This window comes from Xiphophorus hellerii, chromosome 10 (assembly GCF_003331165.1).
Source record: "Xiphophorus hellerii strain 12219 chromosome 10, Xiphophorus_hellerii-4.1, whole genome shotgun sequence".
NCBI lineage: Eukaryota > Metazoa > Chordata > Actinopteri > Cyprinodontiformes > Poeciliidae > Xiphophorus > Xiphophorus hellerii.
The window spans coordinates 18932536-18954473 of record NC_045681.1 but is presented as its reverse complement, the minus strand read 5'-3'; the positions used below and the strand labels follow the sequence as shown (position 1 = coordinate 18954473).

Here is a 21938-nt window from a genome sequence, read left to right as displayed (position 1 = left end):
ATGTTAGAAGTTGTAGTGGTGATGGAGGAATGTAAGTATCTGTTTGGCCACCGAAGACGGCAGGTCGAACTGGAGAGGCAACAGTGAAGCTGTATACATAAAGGTGTAGAGCAGAATCTTTAGTTCTTTCAGTATTTATATTTGAAAAAACAGAACAATCTCACTGATTTTATCCCAAACTAACGAAGTGAGATTCATTATTAGGCCTAGAGTGTCCTCAGTCAAAAAAACACATTTTTGTTGAGATTTTTTGTTTAATGACACAAAATTTAATAAAGTCAAATTTTGTTGTGCAGCTGCAATTGAAACACAAAGATTAGTTTAGACATCAATATGCAAACATTTACACCTAAAAACAAACCAAAAAAAGAATTAATAAACCTTATTCCTCGCAAAAAATCTTACATGTACTGCTGCATAATTAATAAAGGCTTTGACTTGTAAAAGAAGTTTAATGCGCGACATCCGGCCCCGTGCTGGCACCTCTGGCGCTCTGCTCCTCCATTTTCTCCCGTGTTTGGCTTCAGTGCACTTGGCTTAAACAAAGATCCCCATTAGTGTCAGAGATGCTGTTTGATGCCCCTTAACTAAGTGGGATAGTTAAACAGAAGGAAAAGCTCAGTGTATTCCCCGTCTCTCCAGTTACTGGTGCTTGCATGGCTGTATTATGATTTTTTTTAAATAGTTGGTAGTTCTTGGAATGGTAAACCTTTAATCGTAGGTTTTATAAGTGATCATTTGCTTCTGTGTGACCAGTTTTCCTGGACAGCAGCGAGTCCAGTTATACAGGCAGCTCCCTCAGGAACTTGTCTTGATTGGTTAGGGGCTGACAGGGTGGGAGAGGCGCTCCGTCTGCTCCCAGCTGAGCTGAGTCTATAGGGAGTACAGCCTTCACAGCCTTTTCCTCATGGAAAGATGAGGTCTTCATCACCGGTAACCCTCCTGCTCTGCGACCAGCCACTTTCAGATGCCCTTCAAACACTCCTTCCATGGATTTTTGGATCCAGAAGACATTTTTAATACTTAAAGCTGGAAACCCGGTTGAGTGAGCACCACGCCATGGTTTTCGATGATCACCCTCCAACCAAAACCCCTACCAGTTCTTAAAAGGATTTTAAGCAAACGAACAAGCGAGTTCAACTAAACCTTGACCTTCCACTGTGCCAGGAGGAAGTTGGAATGAGCAAGGGGCCCTGAGGAGTCGGCGGAGGATCAGTGAAGAGAGCAGGAATGAGCTGCTTTATATGTGAACTTCCAGCACCATGCCAAACCTGCTGGCAGCCCAGCACAAGAGGATCAAACTCCTGCTTTCTCTACTTCTACTGGTCATCAGCGAGCAGGTAGTGTGCCAGCGAGGCGTTTAAAACTGGATTATGACACATAAAACACCAAAGAATCATCTTTAAGTCCTTTCGTTAACTCTGTTGGTTCTTTTCAAAAGATAGAATAATTTTTTTTTAGATGGAAGAGCTCCCTTTATACTACACATTGATGTGTAAGTTTAATCTCCTATTGGAATATCAGACTGAAGAATAAAAATGGATAGCAGATGATAGAGATAATAGGTCTTGTTTTTTTCCTACTTTCAGAATGGTTTTTGTCAACGAATCATGGATCAGGTTGTGCTCTATCAATCAGCTCACACATAAACTGACGCTCAGTGTTTGAGTTTTAGATGCTGTGATTGCGCTAACCTGACAAAAAACAGAAAATCAGGACTGCCTGGTCATAATATGAGAGGAACTTTGATTTTTAATCAAACCAGGTTAAATGCAACAAGCCAGAATTATAATGAATCTCATTTACACAAACAGTATGGGGAAAATTTTTTTTGGCATTCATCTTTAAGTCAGATCATTTGGTAAATGGTCTGAGTATTGGTCTCAGTTTTCCCTTTGCCAGTGAAATCCATCCTGGTCAAACACTCCCACCTAGTGGACCAATTTAGATACTGCAGAATCAGTTTAATTTCGATATAAGTCAACGAAAACACTAGGAAAACAGAACACAGAAACGTCCCATAAAGACAAAAACATGTTTTATGATCTGTTGGGTATTAGTAACACCTATTTTTTCGAAGTTGGTTGCAGATTTTTAAATACATTTTTATGTTTATGTAAAATAATATACATCTATAAGGACTTATGTCCAGGTTTTGACACAAAAATCTACTGTAAAGACCCACCATTTTATGTTTTGAGTGTTTTTTCACCAAGATGTAACCTTTACTGATGCTAGAGAAGAATAAATATTAAATTTAAAAAACAATGTATATATATCTATATATACATGTATATATATATATATTTCAATTTAAACATTTATTTCATAACCACTTGCTAAATATTCAGGAGCATCAACACTTTACAGTAAAAGTAATCATAAATATGAAAGTATATATAAAGAAGGTTTTAAATGAGTTTGCTATTTGGTTGTTGCCTGAAGATAACATATTACACCTTTACAAGACAACCTACTGGAATTAATGTCTTGTCCTTTCACATTTTATATATTGCGTTGATATTCACAAGTAAATTAAAATAAATTAGATGTTGACTGTAGTAAGGTTTCAGCCTTTAATACTAGACCTTGCCCTTTCAGTGGGTCTTTGCAAGAAAAATGAAAACCCCTGTCATGAGTGCATGTTATTGTTACCTTAGGACATTGAAAATAAAGGCATATCTATTTTATCCAATTCCTCTTAAAAATAAGTTATTTTCCAATAAAGCATTGAGAAACCCAACTTTATGAATTTTCTCTTCTTTTGCTGTGACTCTGCAGAAAGCGACAGCCTCGTTGCTCGAAAGCCTCATTTCGAAACGCATGGAGTACTGGGAAAACTGCAACAGCACCCTGACGTCTACTCCTTTTCCAGCAAGTGGTGAGCAAATGGTGGTGATTTATGCATCTCAAACGGACTGCCTAGACATAATGTTCCTTTTCTTTTTTTAGGCAACTACTGTAAAGGAAGTTTTGATATGTTTGTGTGCTGGCCCCATTCATCTCCGGGGAATGTGTCTGTCCCCTGTCCTCCCTTCTTACCGTGGATCACAGAGGGTAACGTGTTTAACGTCTAATCTCATACGAGGACAAATCTGTTAGTCTGAGTTCCCATGCTTCCTTTCACCGTTGATTCGGGTGTCGCGTTTATTACCACACTTTCTCCTCTCAGGAACAAGTGTCACTAGTGCAAATGGATGTTTAAAACTGTAAAAAAATATAATATTCAAATCTATGTTTGCATTAGGTTGGCTAACGTTCAGGGTTTCCTACACCTAAAATTTATTACGCTTAAATGTTAACACTGAGAAAAGTGGTCTGTACTCTATTTCCAACTCCTTTGGTTTTTTCTTTTCAACATTTTAAACACGTTACCTGATACAACTTGTGTAAATACCCATTAGCAGCTAAAGAGCTCATTGAAATTTAGTGAAAGTGTTTTTGCCCCTCATCAATTTGTTGCGTCAAAAATGATGTTGACCGTTTTTATTGCGCATTTTCTCTTGTTGCTTCAGACGGCAACAGAAGGGCATATCGGGAATGCTTGGAGAACGGCAGCTGGAGAAAGATGAAGAACTCCTCAGATCCCTGGCGACATGATTCTGAATGTAAGGAGGACCAATACTTTAAAGACAAGGTAGTGGGATTTTTCTTTGTTTTAAGAACCTTTACTCGTTCAAATTTCACTTTGTTTTTACAAATGACTCTACAATCCCATTTCATGACAATTAATTGAGCGTTAAATCTCTTGTATTTTGCATCTAGGAGGATGAATTGCTGCGTCATTCCGCCCTCCGGCTCATCTCTGTTATTGGCTATTCCCTGTCGCTGTTCTCCCTCACTCTGGCCACTCTCCTCATAGGCATGCTGAGGTCAGTAGATGTTGGAGGGTGGCTCCGGTGGCCATAAATATAAAGTTAACATTTTCATTGCACAAGTGGGTACTTTAGCTCAACTTTGAAGGTTTGGAGGACATCGGACTTAAACAAACGCTCGGTTAGAGGTTATAGAAACACCAGCCGTCTTTCCCACCACGGTCATTTTAAAGGGAAAAGGATTTTGGCCGTTCGAAGAGGTTTGCCCATTTATGAAAGTTGTAATTTTCATCTGTGTTTTAGCGGGGCCATGCTGCACATTCACTCGCTTCAAACGTATGGAGAGCTAAGGCAACACGTGATTAACAAGACCATTGAGCTGATCAGTCATCACTAACAACATTAAAACCACGAGACAGTTTTACCTGTAGCTCCATCATTTCCATTTCCTCCTATGTTACGGCGAGCGCCCTGGTTAATGCTGTTAAAGTTGCGCAGGAAGTTCCGATCAATGCTCCCGTATCTGCTTACCAGGAAGCTGCACTGCACCAGAAACTACATCCACATGAACCTGTTTGTGTCATTCATCCTGCGGGCGGCAGCCGTCATTTCGAAGGAAATCATCTTCCATCTCATGTACTCCAACCTGCCCAAGAACGACCCGGGGTGGAACTCCTACTCCAGCTCTGCGGTACTCTCAGCGCTGCCTTGTTTTTTATGTATAAGCAGGTTTAACTTCAACAACTTTTGCCTCATTCGTCCAAAGCGTACGCTTCAGCTTGATCTTTTCCCTCAACAGATGGTGCTACTGTGCAAGTTCTCCAAAGTGTGCATGGAGTACTTTGTGGCGTGTAATTACTTCTGGCTCTTGGTGGAGGCCATTTTCCTTCACACGCTGCTCTTCACTGCGGTGCTGACCAAGAGGTGCCTGTTGAAGAAATACATTCTGCTAGGATGGGGTAAGTCATGGGCGCATGCAGACTTTGTTACGGGGAAGCGAGGCTTTAAAAATGTCTGTCAAAAGTTGTGTAATTACTATGTACAACTGGTGTCATTGGGCTCCTTAAATCACCCTAATTGTGTTGTTGGAAGGTCCATTGGTTGAACACCCAAAGAGCCTTCCTGAATTTACACCTTGTGCCTGGAGGAACTCATGATGATGAGTGCCTTTAAGACATTTTCTTAAAGGCACTGTATAAAGGATCATATTACTGAATACAATCACTTATAAGTAAAAACACAACTAAAAACAAAAATATTTTCACTGTAACAGAATCGACATCATATCTATATCCTCTGAGATCCAATTCTAAGCTATTTCTGTCATGTATATTTATACATGTATATTTATACATGACAGGTTAGGTTTTTCAAAAATAATTAGAGTCTGAGAAATAACAGTTTTAAAATGCTTATGTACTCGGGGAGAACAGCATATCTCGCTTCTGTCATGTTCCAGGGACTCCCGTTCTGTTCGTGACGCCGTGGACCGTGGTTAAGATTCTGTATGAGAACACGGGGTGAGTGTTTAAATACATGGAGTCCAAGTTTCTCCTTGAACCGATTAACATGCTCTTTGTTCACACTTAGCGCTTCTTTCACTCTCAAGGTGCTGGTCAATCATGAACAGATGGTTCTGGTGGATAATAAGAGGCCCGATTACTCTATCAGTGCTGGTAAGGGATGTTCCTCAGGCCACTCTGTGGTCAAGTTGACTTCAGAAATTGATATCAACTAGATTTCTGTTTGATTGAACAATGCATTGCTCAATCTGGATGGTTGCTATAAAGGAGAATCATGTGACAATGTGGTGATGCAACTATAGTCACAAGCATATTTGATATTTACTATTTCTTTTGCTAATAAAGGCGTCTTACCTGTTATGTTTGACGTTATTGGTCATCTTACACTCCAGTCCAATGTGACGCGTTGAAATGTACCATTAATATGTTTATGCAGGTCATTTTCTTCATATTCATCAAAATTCTGATGCTGCTGTTGTCGAAGCTGAAAGCCGATCAGGTGAAATTCACCGACTACAGATACAGGTACTCAAGCCGCTGAAGCCAACTCTCGGACAACAAGTTTGACGTTGACAGTTAGCTCCAACATTTGTAGGTTCCTGATTTAAATATACTGGTAAAATGTTAATCCCACAACACAAATTTAAATGTCACACCCATAAATTGTGGGCGTAAATGTCACCAAGCAAACAAAACCAGTGTACATACTTAAGAAACTTCTTTCCTTTTTCTACTGCAGTATTTTCTGCCTAGCTAAATTATAATAAATCTGATCAGCCTGTTTGTACCTTGCAGTTTGGCCAGGGCAACGTTGGTGCTGATTCCCCTGCTGGGAATCCATGAAGTGGTCTTCACAGTGCTAATAGATGAATGTATGGAGGGCAGCAGCCGCTATGCCCGGAACTTCATTAACCTCACCCTCAGTTCCTTCCAGGTAGTACAAAAACATTCATATTTGTACACAGAGTGTTCATTTTGGTTTTGTTCACCAACATCATCATGCTCTAAAATTTGTTCCATGTGTTTTTCAGGGATTCTTGGTTGCTGTGCTGTACTGTTTTGCTAATGGAGAGGTATGGTTTTGGTCACAGTATTGTTCTATATGAGGAAGGAATAATTAGGTTGAGTGTAACAGTGCATGTATCAATCTGCCATCAGTTTGGTGGACGCAATTATATGGTGAAAATATAGGTAATAAACAAATATTAAAAAATAATAGACAGAAGACCACATTTTCTTTCATTTTGGTAGCCGCCAGGATAGTTGGTAAGATTCCCACACTAAAGCTAATAATAATAATGACAGACACGAGCTTAGAACCAACCAGTTTGTAATCAACAGTCTGAAAACGGTTCTGGATTGTGATCAGTGGTTTCAGTGGAGTGCAAGGGGTAGACATATGGGAAGCCAAATGCGTCATAATTCTCCCAGAGATCTAAAATGTCCTGTTACACCTCTAAAAACTTTAAGTTAAGCTGTGAAAGCTTGTAGCTTACTTCTAATGGGAGAGGGAGGGGTACTCTATGGAAAAATGTCATTTGTGTAAGCACACAGCTACAAAACCGTAATCAAACTTACTAGTGAGAAATCTCGCTGCTTAAGTAATAAGTTACAGAAAAAGACTCAAACTTGCAGCGAATACCATGGCGTAGTAATGTACCGACAGTTAACATGTAATGCTGTTTTCTTGTAGGTCCAAACTGAGCTGAAAAAGCGCTGGCAACTGTTTTTGTTCACAAACCATTTCAAGGTCCGGACCTGTTTTCGAGGAGCAAATCTCAAGCACCTTTGGAAGTGTACTCGGCGGCAGCACAGGAAGCGCTCTCGGCAATTTGACTCCTATGGCGAAGGCCCCACTTCGACAGCTCGCCCACACCTCCTCCAGGTGGCTGTGCAAGCGGGAAGTAGGCCCCTTGGACGCGGGCCACTTAAAGGCCAGGGACTTGAGGGCTACGACTCAGCAGGGCTCGACATTCTTACCAGGAAGAGTCTTTCCAGTAGCGATGGTGAGATGACGCTGGGAGAGACGATGGAGGAGATTTTGGAAGAGAGTCAGTTCTGAACTCAGTTGGTAAAATCCAACCAAATTGGGGTGCAGACAATGAATGTATTCTCCAAGTAGAATGAGCCAACTTCAGGGGATGGGAAAATGGTTTTAGAAATGCAGCGTGTTCTACCGAGACTTGTATTACCTGTACAAAAAAAAAGAAATTCCGGTTTATGTGGCAAGGATTTATTTGCCTATATCTCTCTGGGGGTTGTGATAAAGACTCCAACCCTAGGTTTAATCCTGTGCACAAAATGGTTCGGTGATGCAGCCAAAAAGACTTTTACTCACGAGCCACTCGAGCCAACCACCTACTCTGACACTTACCTTAAAGAAGCTGGAATTGCCAAACCAGCAACAGACATCTGTGTCACTGGTTACGATGGAACGCTGCTCCAAACCCCAACTTCCATCGCATTTTTACCGCAAACTCGGCTCTCCGACTACCTCCATTATCGGCTTTGAGGAGCAACAGCAGCAGGTCTCCAATGCTGCCATGGTCTTTTCCAAGGTCACACAGAGACAGTATAAAAAGCATCTCGGACTTGGCTCGTGAAAAGTGCTTTTGAATCCTTGTCATTTTCTGCAAAAATACTGATTTCAACACAGGGAGTGAAGGAAAGGAAAGCAGAACTTGGAACTTATGGTATAACTTCATGGTAATATGGAAGACAGCCTATCTGTGAAAAACGTGGTGTTCATTGGCTCCTTCTAGTGATTCACTCAAAGCCTCATGTAGTCTCCACCCAGAACCAATCACTGTAACCTCTACAACTACTGCATCCATCATCTTCTGTGAATAGAAAAACTTGTAATTTGCCTTCTTTTTCTTGATTTTTGATCATGTGAAGATAATTCGCATTTTCCTGTGAATTATCGTCACATTATAATTTACGTTATCTCTTATGTGCTAAAGTATTTCATAGTCTTCTATATTTTGGATCAACGCTGCCTCCTTTGGTACTTCTATGTTTATGTGAAAACGCATAGAGATTCCTCACAACCACAAGCCAAACTATTCTGCCTTCATATAATTTAAATGCAGAATTCTCCGTGAATTTAATCTGGGCGTTCTTGTGATAAAATGGACTCGACATTCCTTCAAATTGTGACTATAATAGTGAACTGATGCAGAATGAAAGTGTTTTTCTTTATAATCTCCAAACTACCATAGGGTAGGTTATTTTTGATGCAAGGAATGAAAACTTATTAGAAGTACTTCTGTAATCAGTTGCTGCTTCCTGACTTCTTTTTTTTTATCTCATGCCAATGTGTGGGTGTGTTTGCTCATTGTGAAACATGGGATAGTGTACAGGACAGTTCACTGAAATAAGTCTTTATAGGCCCAGGAACAATTATTTTGCCCTTTTAAGAGGGAATTATGGAAGTACAGGCTATTTGGCAATATGCAGATGTTAAGAAAATACCAGAATTTTAAGAGTTATTACTTAAATTGTAAAAAGTTTACCTTTTTAAAAACTTCCTATTATTTATGAATATGGTTACCGTTCTCTTAAATTCCACAGGAACCATAAAGGGTTAGCTTGGAGTTTATTAATTCCAGTTCTTTGGAATTAATTGCTCCTTAATCCCTTGTGAGCATTTAGGAAAATGAAATGCATCGCTAAAAGCGGTCGAAGCTAACCAACCTAGCCGCAGCTTGTTAGCTTCGACCACTGACGTGGGGGAACAGCTGATGGGAAAGCCGGGGGTAATTTCCAAACAAGTATAAAACCCGGAAAGCACAAAAACAAACATCTTCGTACATGTAAAAGTTTATTCTCGATGGAGTCAGACTGCACTGGAGGGGTGCAGCGGGTTTGGTAAGGTATTGCAGCCGCCACGTTCAGTCAACGTTAGTAAATATAGAAACATGAAATATAGACGTAGCAACTGTTTGATGTGAAACTCTAAACTGTTAATATTCCCTAATTAGCGTTGTATTCTAGCAATATAAATATTTTTATTTCGAGATAATTTAAGTAGCTAAAATCTGCTTAAAAAGGAGTTGGTATACATTTCACTAGCCTGTGGACTTATTGACATAATTTGAACACGATAAGTTGGCATGTCATTTTAATAAAGGTGAGGGAATTACTCTATTTGGTTCACTTGTCGTCCTGGTGTTTTCTTACAGTTAACCTAATCTGAAGGTGTCACAAAACACATTATATGATACTGTATTTACATTTTTAGGGTTTTATTTGTTGCTATTTCTCAGATACAAAAAAATAGTTCTGTGTCATGTTTTCGTTGGCAAAAAAGCCAAAACCATCTTCAAAGAGCAATTTCATATATTTAGCCAAATATTATCATGTTAATGTTGATGTGTTTAGGTTTACGCAACAAACTTTCCTATCTCTCACAAAATTTATAGCAGTATTAATCTTTTTATACTGATTTTGGTGATTTATTTTGTTAACTATGATATGGCAGGCCAGTGAAATATATCCAAATGTCACATCATCTGGATTGAAGTGTGCATATAAATACAATGTATTTGTTTTTTGAATGTGAATACTGGGTCTAAAGTATATGTAGCAGGCTTTAACTTGCTTTGTATCCATGTGATGCTTCAGTAATTACTGTACATACTGAACTATGAAATGTTTGTACATATCAACACTGTGATGTATGTGCACAAATAAAAACAAGTGTATTGTCATGAAATACCGCGTTCTGTTTTTCCTTCTGTTTCTTATAAAATGTCAGTCTCTAATTTTTGTGCAAATTAAAAAAAACAACAACAAAAGAAAAGTAAAGTAGGTTTTTTGGGGGGGCTTTTTTTCTGTGAATTTCTGGCTATTAAACTGGGAAGTTCCCTACAGTCTTTGACAGAATCTCTCTGTCAAAGAGAAAAACTGGACAAATGCACACTGCATGAAAAGTGGGATTTCTGACAGCTATTGACACCTTGCACTGCCGTGCGCTAAGAGATTGAGGGCCATCGGCAAGAGTTTTTTGTCAGAATGGGAACTTGTAGGGAACTGCGAAGAATTGTCAAAAACTGTGTGTCTGTGTTGCCCTATCAACCCCGTCCCCTTGGGCCTTGGTGAGGCTTTCATATTTAAAAGAAGTTGCTGGGAGCCATGCAAATGCAAATCAACTCTTGAGCACCGCCCTTTCTGACTGTCGTTCCTGTTGTAGCTCACCCATTTTCCCTTCTGTGCACCACCCAGGTTACTTTTAAGATATTTTTAAGTCAAGTATGATTCAAAATTTTAAACCTGATAGAATGATTAAAAAAAACAACCTAGATCTAGGACATAGATCTATGTCATAGATCAAAGAACATCTGGGGTTATGAATGCCTCCATCTCAAAGCATCAGGTATTCCACAAGCATCTCTTGGACCATTAGCACTTTCACCGTAGCACTGCCTTTTGCAACAATTTTTAAAATGGAAAAGCTATTAATGGCCACCGTGTTTTTTCCCATATTTTTTGGAGCTGGATACTTAATAACCACTAGAGTGAGGAAAGTGGTCACCACACTATTTCCTGGTGTCACATTTGACACGAGTAACTCTGAGGACGAGAACACCGACTATGATGTTTATCTTTTCGATGGGAAGCAAACGTCAATGGATGGAGAAAACCCACAGCAAACTGAGTTTTCAGATGCTCTTGAAGAAACTTCCCCGGCTGGGGAAGTTAGCACTGAAAATAAAGTGGCCATAAAAGACCAGACCCATAAAAAGAGATCTGTCATAGTGGACAATTACCCCAATCTTCCCAAATCTCAAAAGATCCTAAAACCTTGGGAGATCTTACCAGGCTGCAACATTTGTAATGAGGAACAAAGACGTCAAGCAGAAAGGAGCAAACGTTCGCTCAGACGTGACACTAAGAAATTTTGTTGCACCGCATTTTGATGGACACCACATCACATCTGTCACGCTCCTCCTGATTTCTAGTAGTTACATGGAGAGACCTTGGAGAAAGACTTCCATACGGCTTCAAGGCGATTCTGGTCCACCATCCAGCGTCTCTGGAGGGGGAAGCACTGAAGCACCAACACTGTTTACAGGGTATGTAACGACTTCTCTAATCTTTCTAAACGTTGTGACTTACCAGGCCATTGTGGGAGTTTTCAGACAGTTCAGTCTGAAAACTCAACTTCTGAGAAAAAGGTATTTGAAGACAAGACGCATGTAGAGACTGCTCTCTTAGGGAACAATTGATCTAATTTTCCCAAAGAAGAAACTTCCCCGGCTGGCGAAGTTTGCAATGAAAAGACAGTCGAGTCTAAAAACTTAACCTCTGCTTTAACAAGAGCAGCTTTAGAAGACTGGACCCATGAAGAGAAATCTGACCCAGGGAACGATTTCTCTGATCCCAAAGAAGAAACTTCCCCGGCTGGGGAAGTTTGCAGTGAAACGAAGCAAACTTCAGAGGTTGGGTTCAAAGACTCAACCTCTTTAACAAAAGCAGAGGTTGAGTTTTTAGATGGGTGAAGAAGTGATTGCTGTTGAACAATATGAACGCCTCAGTGTTGATCTGGACAACAGACTGGACCAAGATCGGTCTTTGGACCTTGGGAGATTTGATGGAAATTGGGTTTGGTTTAATCTTGTTCCTCCTGAAATCAGCAATCATCTCCTTTGTTCTCTGGTGCTCAACCTCTGCTTTGTGATTTCACTGTTGCCTTGTAGCAAATAAAGTCTTGGGTTTGAATCTCAGCCTGGTTCTGTATGCATGGGGTTTGCATGTTATCCATGTGCATTAATGGGTTCTCTCCGGGTGCTCCGGCTTCCTCCCACAGTACAAAAAGATTTTGTGCACACCTGAGATAATAAATGGATGATGGATTTTTTTTTTTACTTGTTTATATTAATAATTATTATTATTAGTAATAATAATATCAATCAATCAATCAAATTTTATTTGTATAGCACATTTCAGCAGCAAGGCATTTCAAAGTGCTTTCCATCATATCAAACACAGAAACACAATGCAACATAGAATCAACAATCAAAACACGACATTAAGTCAAGTTCCATCAATAAATTTGTAATTGATTACGTTTCAAATACAATCCTAAACAGGTGGGTTTTTAGTCGAGTTTGCATCCATAGAAGGTTTACCTGTTACACTCCTACTGTGTTATATGGAACAAAATACCTATTGCTATTTTTATTCCCACTCATGCTCATAATCACACAGTTTAAAACGATGTCAACAGCATTTTAATGAGCTTCTGGCACAAGGCTCCGTACACGTCTTACACGGAATTTCGAGCAGGGACTCAGCCGTCCCTCACGGATTTTTGTGCAATTCTATGGTACCTGTTAGTGTCTAGAATTTACAGGGTTTGTGTTATGCGCAGTGACCCTCAGCCACTCGCCGTAATAGCAATATTAATGTGAACATGAACATATTAGTATGTTAATCAATATACAATTAATTATATAAAATATAATTAATATGATACTTAGTAATATAGTTATTATATTGCTAAGACTATACTAAAATGATTCTAATAAATCATAATAATTATTGTTAATAATAAATAATTATTACCTGTATGATAAATAATAATTAGTATTATTTATATTGGTAATTATTATTACTATTGATAATGATAGTAGTAATAATATAATATCATTTCCAGGATTAAAGGACTAATGTCTCAGCCAGATCTAGAGAAACTCATCCATGCGTTCATCTTCAGTTGTATTGATTATTGCAACAGCGTCTTCACAGGTCTGTCCAACAAATCAATCAAACAGCTGCAGCTGATCCAGAATGCTGCTGCTCGCGTTCTCACTAAAACCAGGAAGATAGAGCACATAACACCAGTTTTAAAGTCCCTCCACTGGCTCCCTGTAGCTCAAAGAATAGACTTTAAAATACTGTTGTTAGTTTATAAATCACTGACCGGCTTAGCACCACAATACATTAAAGACCTGCTGTTGTTGTATCAACCTTCCAGACCTCTCAGGTCTTCTGGTTCTGGTTCTGCTCTGCATCCCCAGAACCAGAACCAAACGAGGAGAAGCAGCTTTCAGCATCTATGCACCACAAATTTGGAACAAACTTCCAGAGAACTGTAAAACAGCTGAAACACTGACTTCTTTTAAATCTCAACTAAAAACCCACCTGTTTAGAATTGTATTTGAAATGTAATCAATTACAAATTTATTGATGGAACTTGACTTAATGCTGTGTTTTGATTGTTGATTCTATGTTTCTGTGTTTGTAATGATGTAACGCAATTTGAAATGCCTTGCTGCTGAAATGTGCTATACAAATAAAATTTGATCTTTTCCCTTTTTTTTCACAGAACCAGGACAAAACAAGAAATGTCCAATTACATCAATATACAGTTCTAAACAAAATATAACCCAGTCAGCTCGTTACTCACGACCTCCAGCAGAGTGTGAAAACGTTGCAGGCCTGCTAGAAAACAAAGAGTTGAAATCCCATTGGAAAACATTGAGAGCGTTGCAATGCACTCGCCCTCTCCCCGACTTCAGTTGAACGCAGCTGAGCACGCGGTAATGAAACTGCTAGCTCATTTAGCTTAGCTCATTTAGCTTAGCTCAAAACTCGTCCGGACTACTTGCGTCTATCTCCTCTGGTCCCGTCCCTCTCGCGGTGACCAAGCTCTTCTAACTTCTCCCGAATTTCGTCCTCCTCCGTGCTTTTGTCCAGTTTTTCTCTCCCTTGAGTGTGTTTTCTTCGCTTCTTGTCCGCTGGTCTCACCCTCCGTTCTCCACCATCACGGTTCTCCTGTCCTTTCCCGCCCTCCTCCTCCTCTCAACCAATCACAAGTCACGCCCCAGACGTACTGTCTCAGTGACCAATCAAATGGCAAATCCAAATAAACTACACAGTGCATCTTACATCACACCAATACTTTCAATTGCAGTATTTAGATAAAATAATGCTCTTAGTCGATTTACAAATAATACCGTTTTAACTACTAAATAAACAAGTTACTTAATAGCTCCCTTTACTCTTTATATTATTTAAATATTAAAATAAAGGAAAATCCTGGTGTATTTCTTTCAGAGACAAGAATATGAAATCCATAGTTATCACCAATGTTATGCATTAGTAAATAAACGTTTACTTTTACTATATTTGAGTCTTGTCTTGACCTATGTAAAATTTCTATTAACCTCTGGGTCATACAGTGACCTCGGTTTAACACTGGGCTACATATATTTTAAAATGTCAAAAACATTCTTATTTCTAAAACATCAAAAGATTTTTTTTTTACGTCTTTGGATTAAGAAAGTCTATAATCACGTGTCCCAGACATTTGTCAGTGTCTCTCAGATTTTCGATTGGAACGCACCAGCTCTTTTGTCAAATTCGAAATGCTTTTTATCATATTTAAAGGAATATGAAACTGAAGTGTAGAGGGGTGGAAAAACAAGTTATTAGTGAATAAAAACCAAGAAGTAGAAAAATAGGCACCCCAACATTATTTTTCATTTTGTATTTTTAATTTTTGTAATAAGTTAGATAGTTTTGTTTAATTTCGTCCGTGCACTTCCGCGCGCGGCCGCTAGGGACGCTGTCGCGTTGGTGGTATAAAAAGGACTGAGCACACAAGAAGAATAAATCTTCCTGTTATGCTGGCAAAAGCTTAACGTGTGTGCCTCATCTTTTCTATACCACAGGTTGGTAAAATGTATTTTTATACATATATATTGATGACCGTCGGGTGTTAAAGAGCTCAGTGAATCGGTTGTTGACTAATGAGTCATTTTGTCCGGTTTGCGTTGAGTATTGGGTGGAAAACGGGACACAGTTCTGGAGGTTGGGGTATGCTAATGCTAGCGGACTTTGGTTTCTACGTATTAAGCTAGCTGAGAAACGGCCAAAGTACTACCAATGTCCTATTGAACTGGTTTGATGCATTTTGTTTCTTTTCAGTTTTGTATCTATTTATCTGGCAGATAACTGTTGTAAGATAAGATGCTTGGACATTAAAGTGTGTTTTTCCTATGCAGAATAGGTCGTGAAGGCTATTAAAATATCGAAAAGCAAATTCATGCACTTTTATTTGAATTGTTAAAAAACAAATATTTGAACATATGTTCATTACACAAGAAGAATAAATCTTCCTGTTATGCTGGCAAAAGCTTAACGTGTGTGCCTCATCTTTTCTACACCACAGCACCACACGTTGAGGGAAGACCATCGCATACATTACCCTCAGCCCTCCAAGGTTGCGGGGTAACAAAGCTGCTACATCATGTCATTTCTCAACGTTGCCAGGGCAAAAAGACAGCGTTGTCACCATGAAATATGAACAAGATAAGTTGACATAAAAAACATTCCTTTTGTTTCTGCTATTAGGACAACATAAACTAAAGCTCCTAACACTAACAGACCAAAGAACAGTCCTGTTAGTGTCTTACAACATTCTGGTAAATTACAGTTGGGAGGATTTTTAAAAAAAAAACACAGATGGCTTTGGGATGCTTGTTCAATCTAATAAGATACAATAATATGATAAGATTTTTGGACAAGGATGAAAAGGGTAAAAAATGCTTGAATGAAAGGAGTAATTCTAAGCGGAAACCATCTGGTGACTCTCATGTGACGACTGTAGAGCATTAAGAGCCAACATGTGAACTTCAAGCGTGAAACGAGTGTGAAAATGTTGTTAGAAACGGGCTTTCTGACATATCAAGCTAAAAAGCCAGCAGCAGGAAAGGTTTGCTGTGAGCAAAGGTTGGTGACTGGAGCGGGTTCTTCTCTGGGCTTCGTGACCTCTCGGATAAAACGCCACCAACAATTAAACACGGGGTATAAAGACAACACAAACAGCCACCAGCAGGCTGTGTTTTGAATAAATCTAGTTTTTTTGTTTGTTTGTTTGTTTTGGGTTCGCCCATTTAAACTGACAGAGAAGAGCAGATTAAAATATCACACAAAAATAGCAATAAAGAGATTTGCACCTAGATCTGTTTCAAACGAAGTATCCTCCGTCATTTTCATATTACTTCACAATTATGCCACAGTTAGTGTTAGTAACAAATCCACAAAAAAAATATAAAGTGGAACATTTAACATTTCCGAGGCACCGTGTCTGCGATTCAACGGCAAAGTTATGTGATTCAGTCAAATGTAACATAAGAGGTAATAAACATAAGCTATGAAGTCAGAATTGCGAAATATGAAACCATGATTGTGAATTTCTGACATAAGTTCAAAAGTTTACGAAGACCTATTTATAATTTATAATAGCATGTATAGTTGTCAAAAAATATTCACGTTTTAACTAAATATTTTTTCTAATGTCACATTTTCTAGTCCCATTTAATAGTTATTACGGTGATAAGGTCAAAGTAATTTTTAAATTGAAGTTATGGTCATGATCAAACACTAATTCCGACTTGGTAGACACTGAAAGACTTAATTATGACTTAATTAATTACGACACAATGTATGGGCTTGTTTTTCTGTCATGTAGCGGAAAATGCCTCCGCAGAAATACCAAACATTTTGAACAAAGATTTCTTTACTACTCAGTAACAGCCAGTATGTGGTTCGCTGTGCTTCAACCACGTTCGGCTCCAGGTTTGACACTCATGCGGCCATGTGAGCCGTATTTACGCCCCGAAATGAGCCAATCACGGGCGGCGTGAGTCACGGTGGGGGACAGCCGGCTGTAACTCCTCTCTGTTCGGTAGCAGCGGTTATTCTCCATCCTCCACTTCTGCCAAACATGGCCGAATCCTCCGGGAGCAACAAGGCAGCGGGGCGCGTAGGATACATCACCCGAGTCCAGAGCTTCAGCGCCTGCCACCGGCTCCACAGGTACCCTAGAACCCACAGTGGACACGTAATGGAGGTTAAAGTCACAGAATAGAAAGGGTTTGGATGAAACAAGACCGCTGTGCTGCTGCTGGTTTTCCTGATAAGCGACAGAATATGCGGGAAATCCCGTGTAATTACGTAGAAACTCGCGATGCTTTGGCTGTGACCGCTCACGTTTTTCAAAAAGCAGAGCTTATATAAAACGGGGACAAAAAAAAATGAACTATGGAGGAATTTATACGTTAACTACTTTAAAGAAAACGCAGGCAGGAACAAGTAATTTCGGAATTGTCTTCCAGATAAACGTGCCAAGCTTTAATGATGCATTTAGGTGCAGTCAATAGCGTCGTAAAATATAAACCCTCTTCAGGAAATTAATACAGAAACCCTTTGCCATTAGACAAAATTTAAAGGAAATATGTTCATTTTCTTTTGCTAACTATCTTTAATAACGTACTCAGCCACTTTAAAATAGCTTTATTAGAGTTTACAACTGTTCAATTATTATTTTTATTGATTTATTGTATTAAAATAATTTATCTTTTACATGTATTAGACATATAAATACATCTACCTAAATTGTATCATTCCAATTTTTTTCAAAAATTTCTTTTGTTCAAAGCAAAATAACAATAACTATTATTAGTCATGTAAAACTACTACGGTATTATTAATTTCATTTGTATTATTTGATTTAAATGATCACCTTTAACCTTTTTAAATTGGCTCCATTCTTTTTTTTATGAAGAACCATTCTAAATCATGTATAAATCTATTAAGTTGTAATATACGAAATGTTCTTAAATGCAACATACGTCAATAACCCATTGCCACATTTTTTGTTTGACCTGCACTAACGGTACAAAATCTCTAACCTACGGATGAGGATTAGGGCCACCAAAAAAAGAAAAAAATAATTCTGACTTTAAAGTCAGAATAATTCTGACAGAAAAAAATAATAATTCTGACTTTAAAGTCAGAATTCTGAGATTAAAGTCAGAATTCTGAGATTAAAGTCAGAATTCTGAGATTAAAATCAGAATTCTGAGATTAAAGTCAGAATTCTGAGTTTAAAGTCAGAATTCTGAGATTAAAGTCAGAATTCTGACTTTAATCTCAGAATTCTTTTTTTTTTTTTTTCAGTGGCCCTAATCCTCTTCCGTACTAACCCCTTGCCATAAAAACTGCAAAAACAAAAACAAAAAAAAAATATATATATACATATATGATTCCAGGAGTTTTAATTAATATATTCTCTACAACCTCTTCTAGTCTTCACCTGAGTGACGAGGAGAATAAAGAAGTCTACGGAAAGTGCAACAATCCCTACGGTCATGGACACAACTACAAGGGTTTGTCCTGCTGTTACATAAACCAAATATAGTCTCAAATAAAGCGCAGATCCTGCTCCTGTTTCTACCGATTCACCTGAGCGCTCTCATTTTACTCCACAGTGGAGGTGACTGTACGTGGAAAAGTGAGTATCACACAAATAGTTTTGATAAAAGGTCGTAGTTCCACTGAAGGAACAACTACGCAATCACAACCAGTTAGCTAAAACCGCCTTTATATGCGACACGTGTTCACAGATTGATCCCGTCACCGGCATGGTCATGAATCTGACGGACCTGAAGAGGTGTATTGAGGTAAGGTCACTGTAAACACACCATCTTGAAGCTAATGCTAAAGAAAATTGATACATTTTACATATTAAACGGCAACTATCCTTTCCGAAGTTAACGTTATACAGTAAATCTGCATTTCTCTCTTCATAATTCACTTACATTTAAATCACTTCATGTTATTGTGCTGCAGGAAAGCCTGTTGGATTAAACTATGACCAGCGTTACTCGCTAGATTTTGCCGCTAACAATCCTCACATCTGATATAAAACTCCGTGACTGAGATGCTAAAGCTAATGGCTAATGGTGTTAGACTTTGACTTACACTTATAACTTCAACTTTTTTTTAACATACAGAAGCCAAGAATGATAGTCAAGTGTCTGTAAGTGGTCCTATGGAAGAAATGTCTTAGTAAAAGACAACAAAAGTTGTTTTATTGTGTAACAAGGTCAGTAGTGGGATAATGCTAAGCTTTAAGCATTTGGTATTTGGATTGTTGGCACTTTTTGTTGACCTTTCTTGCCTGCAGAGTCGAATCAGAAATAAAGCTTATCATCAGATGTAAATGCTTTAATATGTTACTACCAAACAGCTGGGCTAGTGTTAATCACTGACCGTATAAATTTCCCATGAGTCCTCGGGAAACTTGTGGTCAAACTCTGAAACTTTCACAAATTAAATAAAAAACTTACTTTAATCTGAAAAGAGAACTTTGGACCATCGAACAAGGAACCTCCATTCAGCTCTTAAATCTTATCCTTGTTCCTTGTAAGCTTTTTTCTACTTCTACATTTTTTTTACATTGTGTTTTTGCTGTCGTATGGATATCTGGCTGACACCGCCCTGTTCATCCAACAGGAAGTCATCATGATTCCTCTGGACCACAAAAACCTGGACAAGGATGTTCCGTACTTTGCCAACGTTGTGAGGTCTGTAACCTTCCGTGATCGTCTCTCTTGACTGCAGATACGCGCGTTTTACCAGATGTTTCTCGTTCACCAGCACCACGGAAAACCTGGCCGTTTACATCTGGGACAACATGGCGAAGGCTCTTCCCGCCAGCCTGCTCTACGAGATCCGGGTTCACGAGACGGATAAGAACATCGTAGTATACCGAGGAGAGTGAGCTGCAGGAGCTTAAAGTCAGTTCTGATTCTGTTCCTCAACTGACGGGAGGCTCAAATAATGTGATCTTAAGTACGTTTGGCAGAGTATGAAGGTTTTTCCATTTAATTTTATCCTTAATTGTCATTTAATGTTCAGGGGCCTCATGCATAAAAGAGTGCGCAGTTTTCACACTAAAACTTGGCGTATGGAAAAATTTAGAAAAGTGCAAAGCACAAAAAAAATCGGAGGCATAAAGCCGTCCGCGCACCTTTCCTTTTTAAATCATAATTTGTGGGAAATAGAGCGCAGCTGCTGGCCCGCCCTGTCGCCACCCATAAATACATATGAATTAGTATAAATACCCGGAAGTCTCTCACCACGTGAAGCAGTAACCATGGCAACGTCCTTGTTCGAAGCAGTATAAGTATTTATAATAATAAGAATTATATATTTTTATTTAAAAGGTGCTCTGAGGACACATAATGTCACCTCATAAAAATAAAAAAAACATTTTAAAGAAAAAAAAAATCCAAATTAAAAAAAATAAAATAAAGACATCCTGCAAATGCCTGTTTGAACAGCAGCGTGTTCAGCCGGGATTTAAAGACAGAGAGCGAGTCAGAGAGTCATTGAGTGGGGAATATGGACGTTTACTCTAAATACTAGGATGCTTTATGTCCATAAGGCGCATTCACAAAGCGGGCGACTGGACTGAAGGAAGACTGCAGCTGGACCGGTACCGGTACCGCACGGCTCTTTACGTTTCGCTCAGAGCTCCAGGATGATCAGTCTGGATTAATCTAAACGCTCATAAACCATCATCAACATTTCCCAGCAGATCAATATGATCTTTGATCAATCGCTGCCTCTGAATCCTTCCGTTGACGATGTTCTCCATCAGAGCCAAAGCGTTCCACAATTACCCGGCTCACCTTTACGCATCTACTTGAATACGTGTGATTGTCTACACACCTTGATCACCTTAACAATAATCAAACCTGTTGATTATTTTTAATCAGCAGGTTTGAGTTAATCTGCTGAACCAACCCTGTTTTCTTCTTTTAGTGAGAATGAAATGACCCCATAAATGCATTTCATGCGTTTCGGCGCACGGACTGATGCGTCACATCTTTATGAGACAAAAACTGAGAAAAAGTACTATTTACATTCAAGCGAGGTTTCCACATACTTTTATTTTTATTTTCTTTATTTTGTGTGCGTGTTAGCGTCTGAGGATAAATGCGGTTCAGTTTCATCGTTTACGTTTAAAAAGTAAAATATTAAAATCATAAAAAACATCGGGTTTGATGCTTCTTGGTCTAAATAACATTGAATGTAGTCAGATTTCAGTGTATTTAGGTGAGTTTTGACGCTTTGTAGTTTGATATTTTGTCCACAGAAGAAGTTTGCGTGGCTGCCGCACATTTTCACGCCAGCGAAAAAAGTGTGCGTATATTTACGCAAACTTTGACGCAAAGTAAATTTTTATACATGCCAACTTGTGCGTAAAATATGGCGCTGCACATTTTTTGTGCGCACGCACGCTTTATTCATGAGGCCCCTGAGCCACACATTTGACCACCGTTTGGACAGTGAGAGTCATCAGCTTTATGTTTATTTTTAAAGTTTTATTCTATTTACCATTTTATGATTGTCGGTGTTATTGTGAAAAACAACTGCTGTTGTTTTTAAATGTGCTGTATAAATAAAGTCGACACTGAGTTGAGCTTTTCACTGTATTTAGTGTTGAATGCAATGAGAGAAACCTCATGACGGTGCTGGTCATTTCCTACCTTTCTTGTCTTGGTTGGTTCATATACACAGAGTTGTCTCAAATGATGCCACTGGACACATCATACTCTAAATTATCTGTTCCTTTTGTGTTTGAATGCATGAGAAATATCTAATAAATAAACAAGCGGCGAATCACAGCGATTCATTTGGACTTGCACCAAGAACAGTCGGTTGTGACATCATCGTCAGTTTCCGAGCCAAATCGAGCTCAGCGTTAATTCGGGAAGCAGCAGTACAACTGTTGAAC

The 21938-nt window shown here is 38.9% G+C and overlaps 2 protein-coding genes across 2 annotated transcripts; both read left to right on the top strand.

Moving 5' to 3' along the window:
• Positions 1 to 501: 501 nt before the first annotated feature.
• Positions 502 to 7939, top strand: glp2r (glucagon-like peptide 2 receptor). The gene is made up of 13 exons (XM_032573470.1): positions 502 to 1340; positions 2782 to 2881; positions 2953 to 3057; positions 3516 to 3637; positions 3766 to 3872; positions 4350 to 4506; positions 4615 to 4774; positions 5275 to 5335; positions 5425 to 5491; positions 5775 to 5863; positions 6134 to 6272; positions 6370 to 6411; positions 7032 to 7939. Exons 1-13 carry the CDS (start codon positions 1263 to 1265, stop codon positions 7398 to 7400), a joined length of 1596 nt encoding a protein of 531 aa, XP_032429361.1. The 5' UTR covers positions 502 to 1262; the 3' UTR covers positions 7401 to 7939.
• Positions 7940 to 16253: 8314 nt separating this feature from the next.
• Positions 16254 to 20433, top strand: pts (6-pyruvoyltetrahydropterin synthase). Its single transcript, XM_032574989.1, has 6 exons — positions 16254 to 17167; positions 18440 to 18519; positions 18622 to 18644; positions 18757 to 18813; positions 19649 to 19719; positions 19793 to 20433. The coding sequence occupies exons 1-6, from the start codon at positions 17076 to 17078 to the stop codon at positions 19914 to 19916; spliced, it is 447 nt and encodes a 148-aa protein (XP_032430880.1). The 5' UTR covers positions 16254 to 17075; the 3' UTR covers positions 19917 to 20433.
• Positions 20434 to 21938: the final 1505 nt, after the last annotated feature.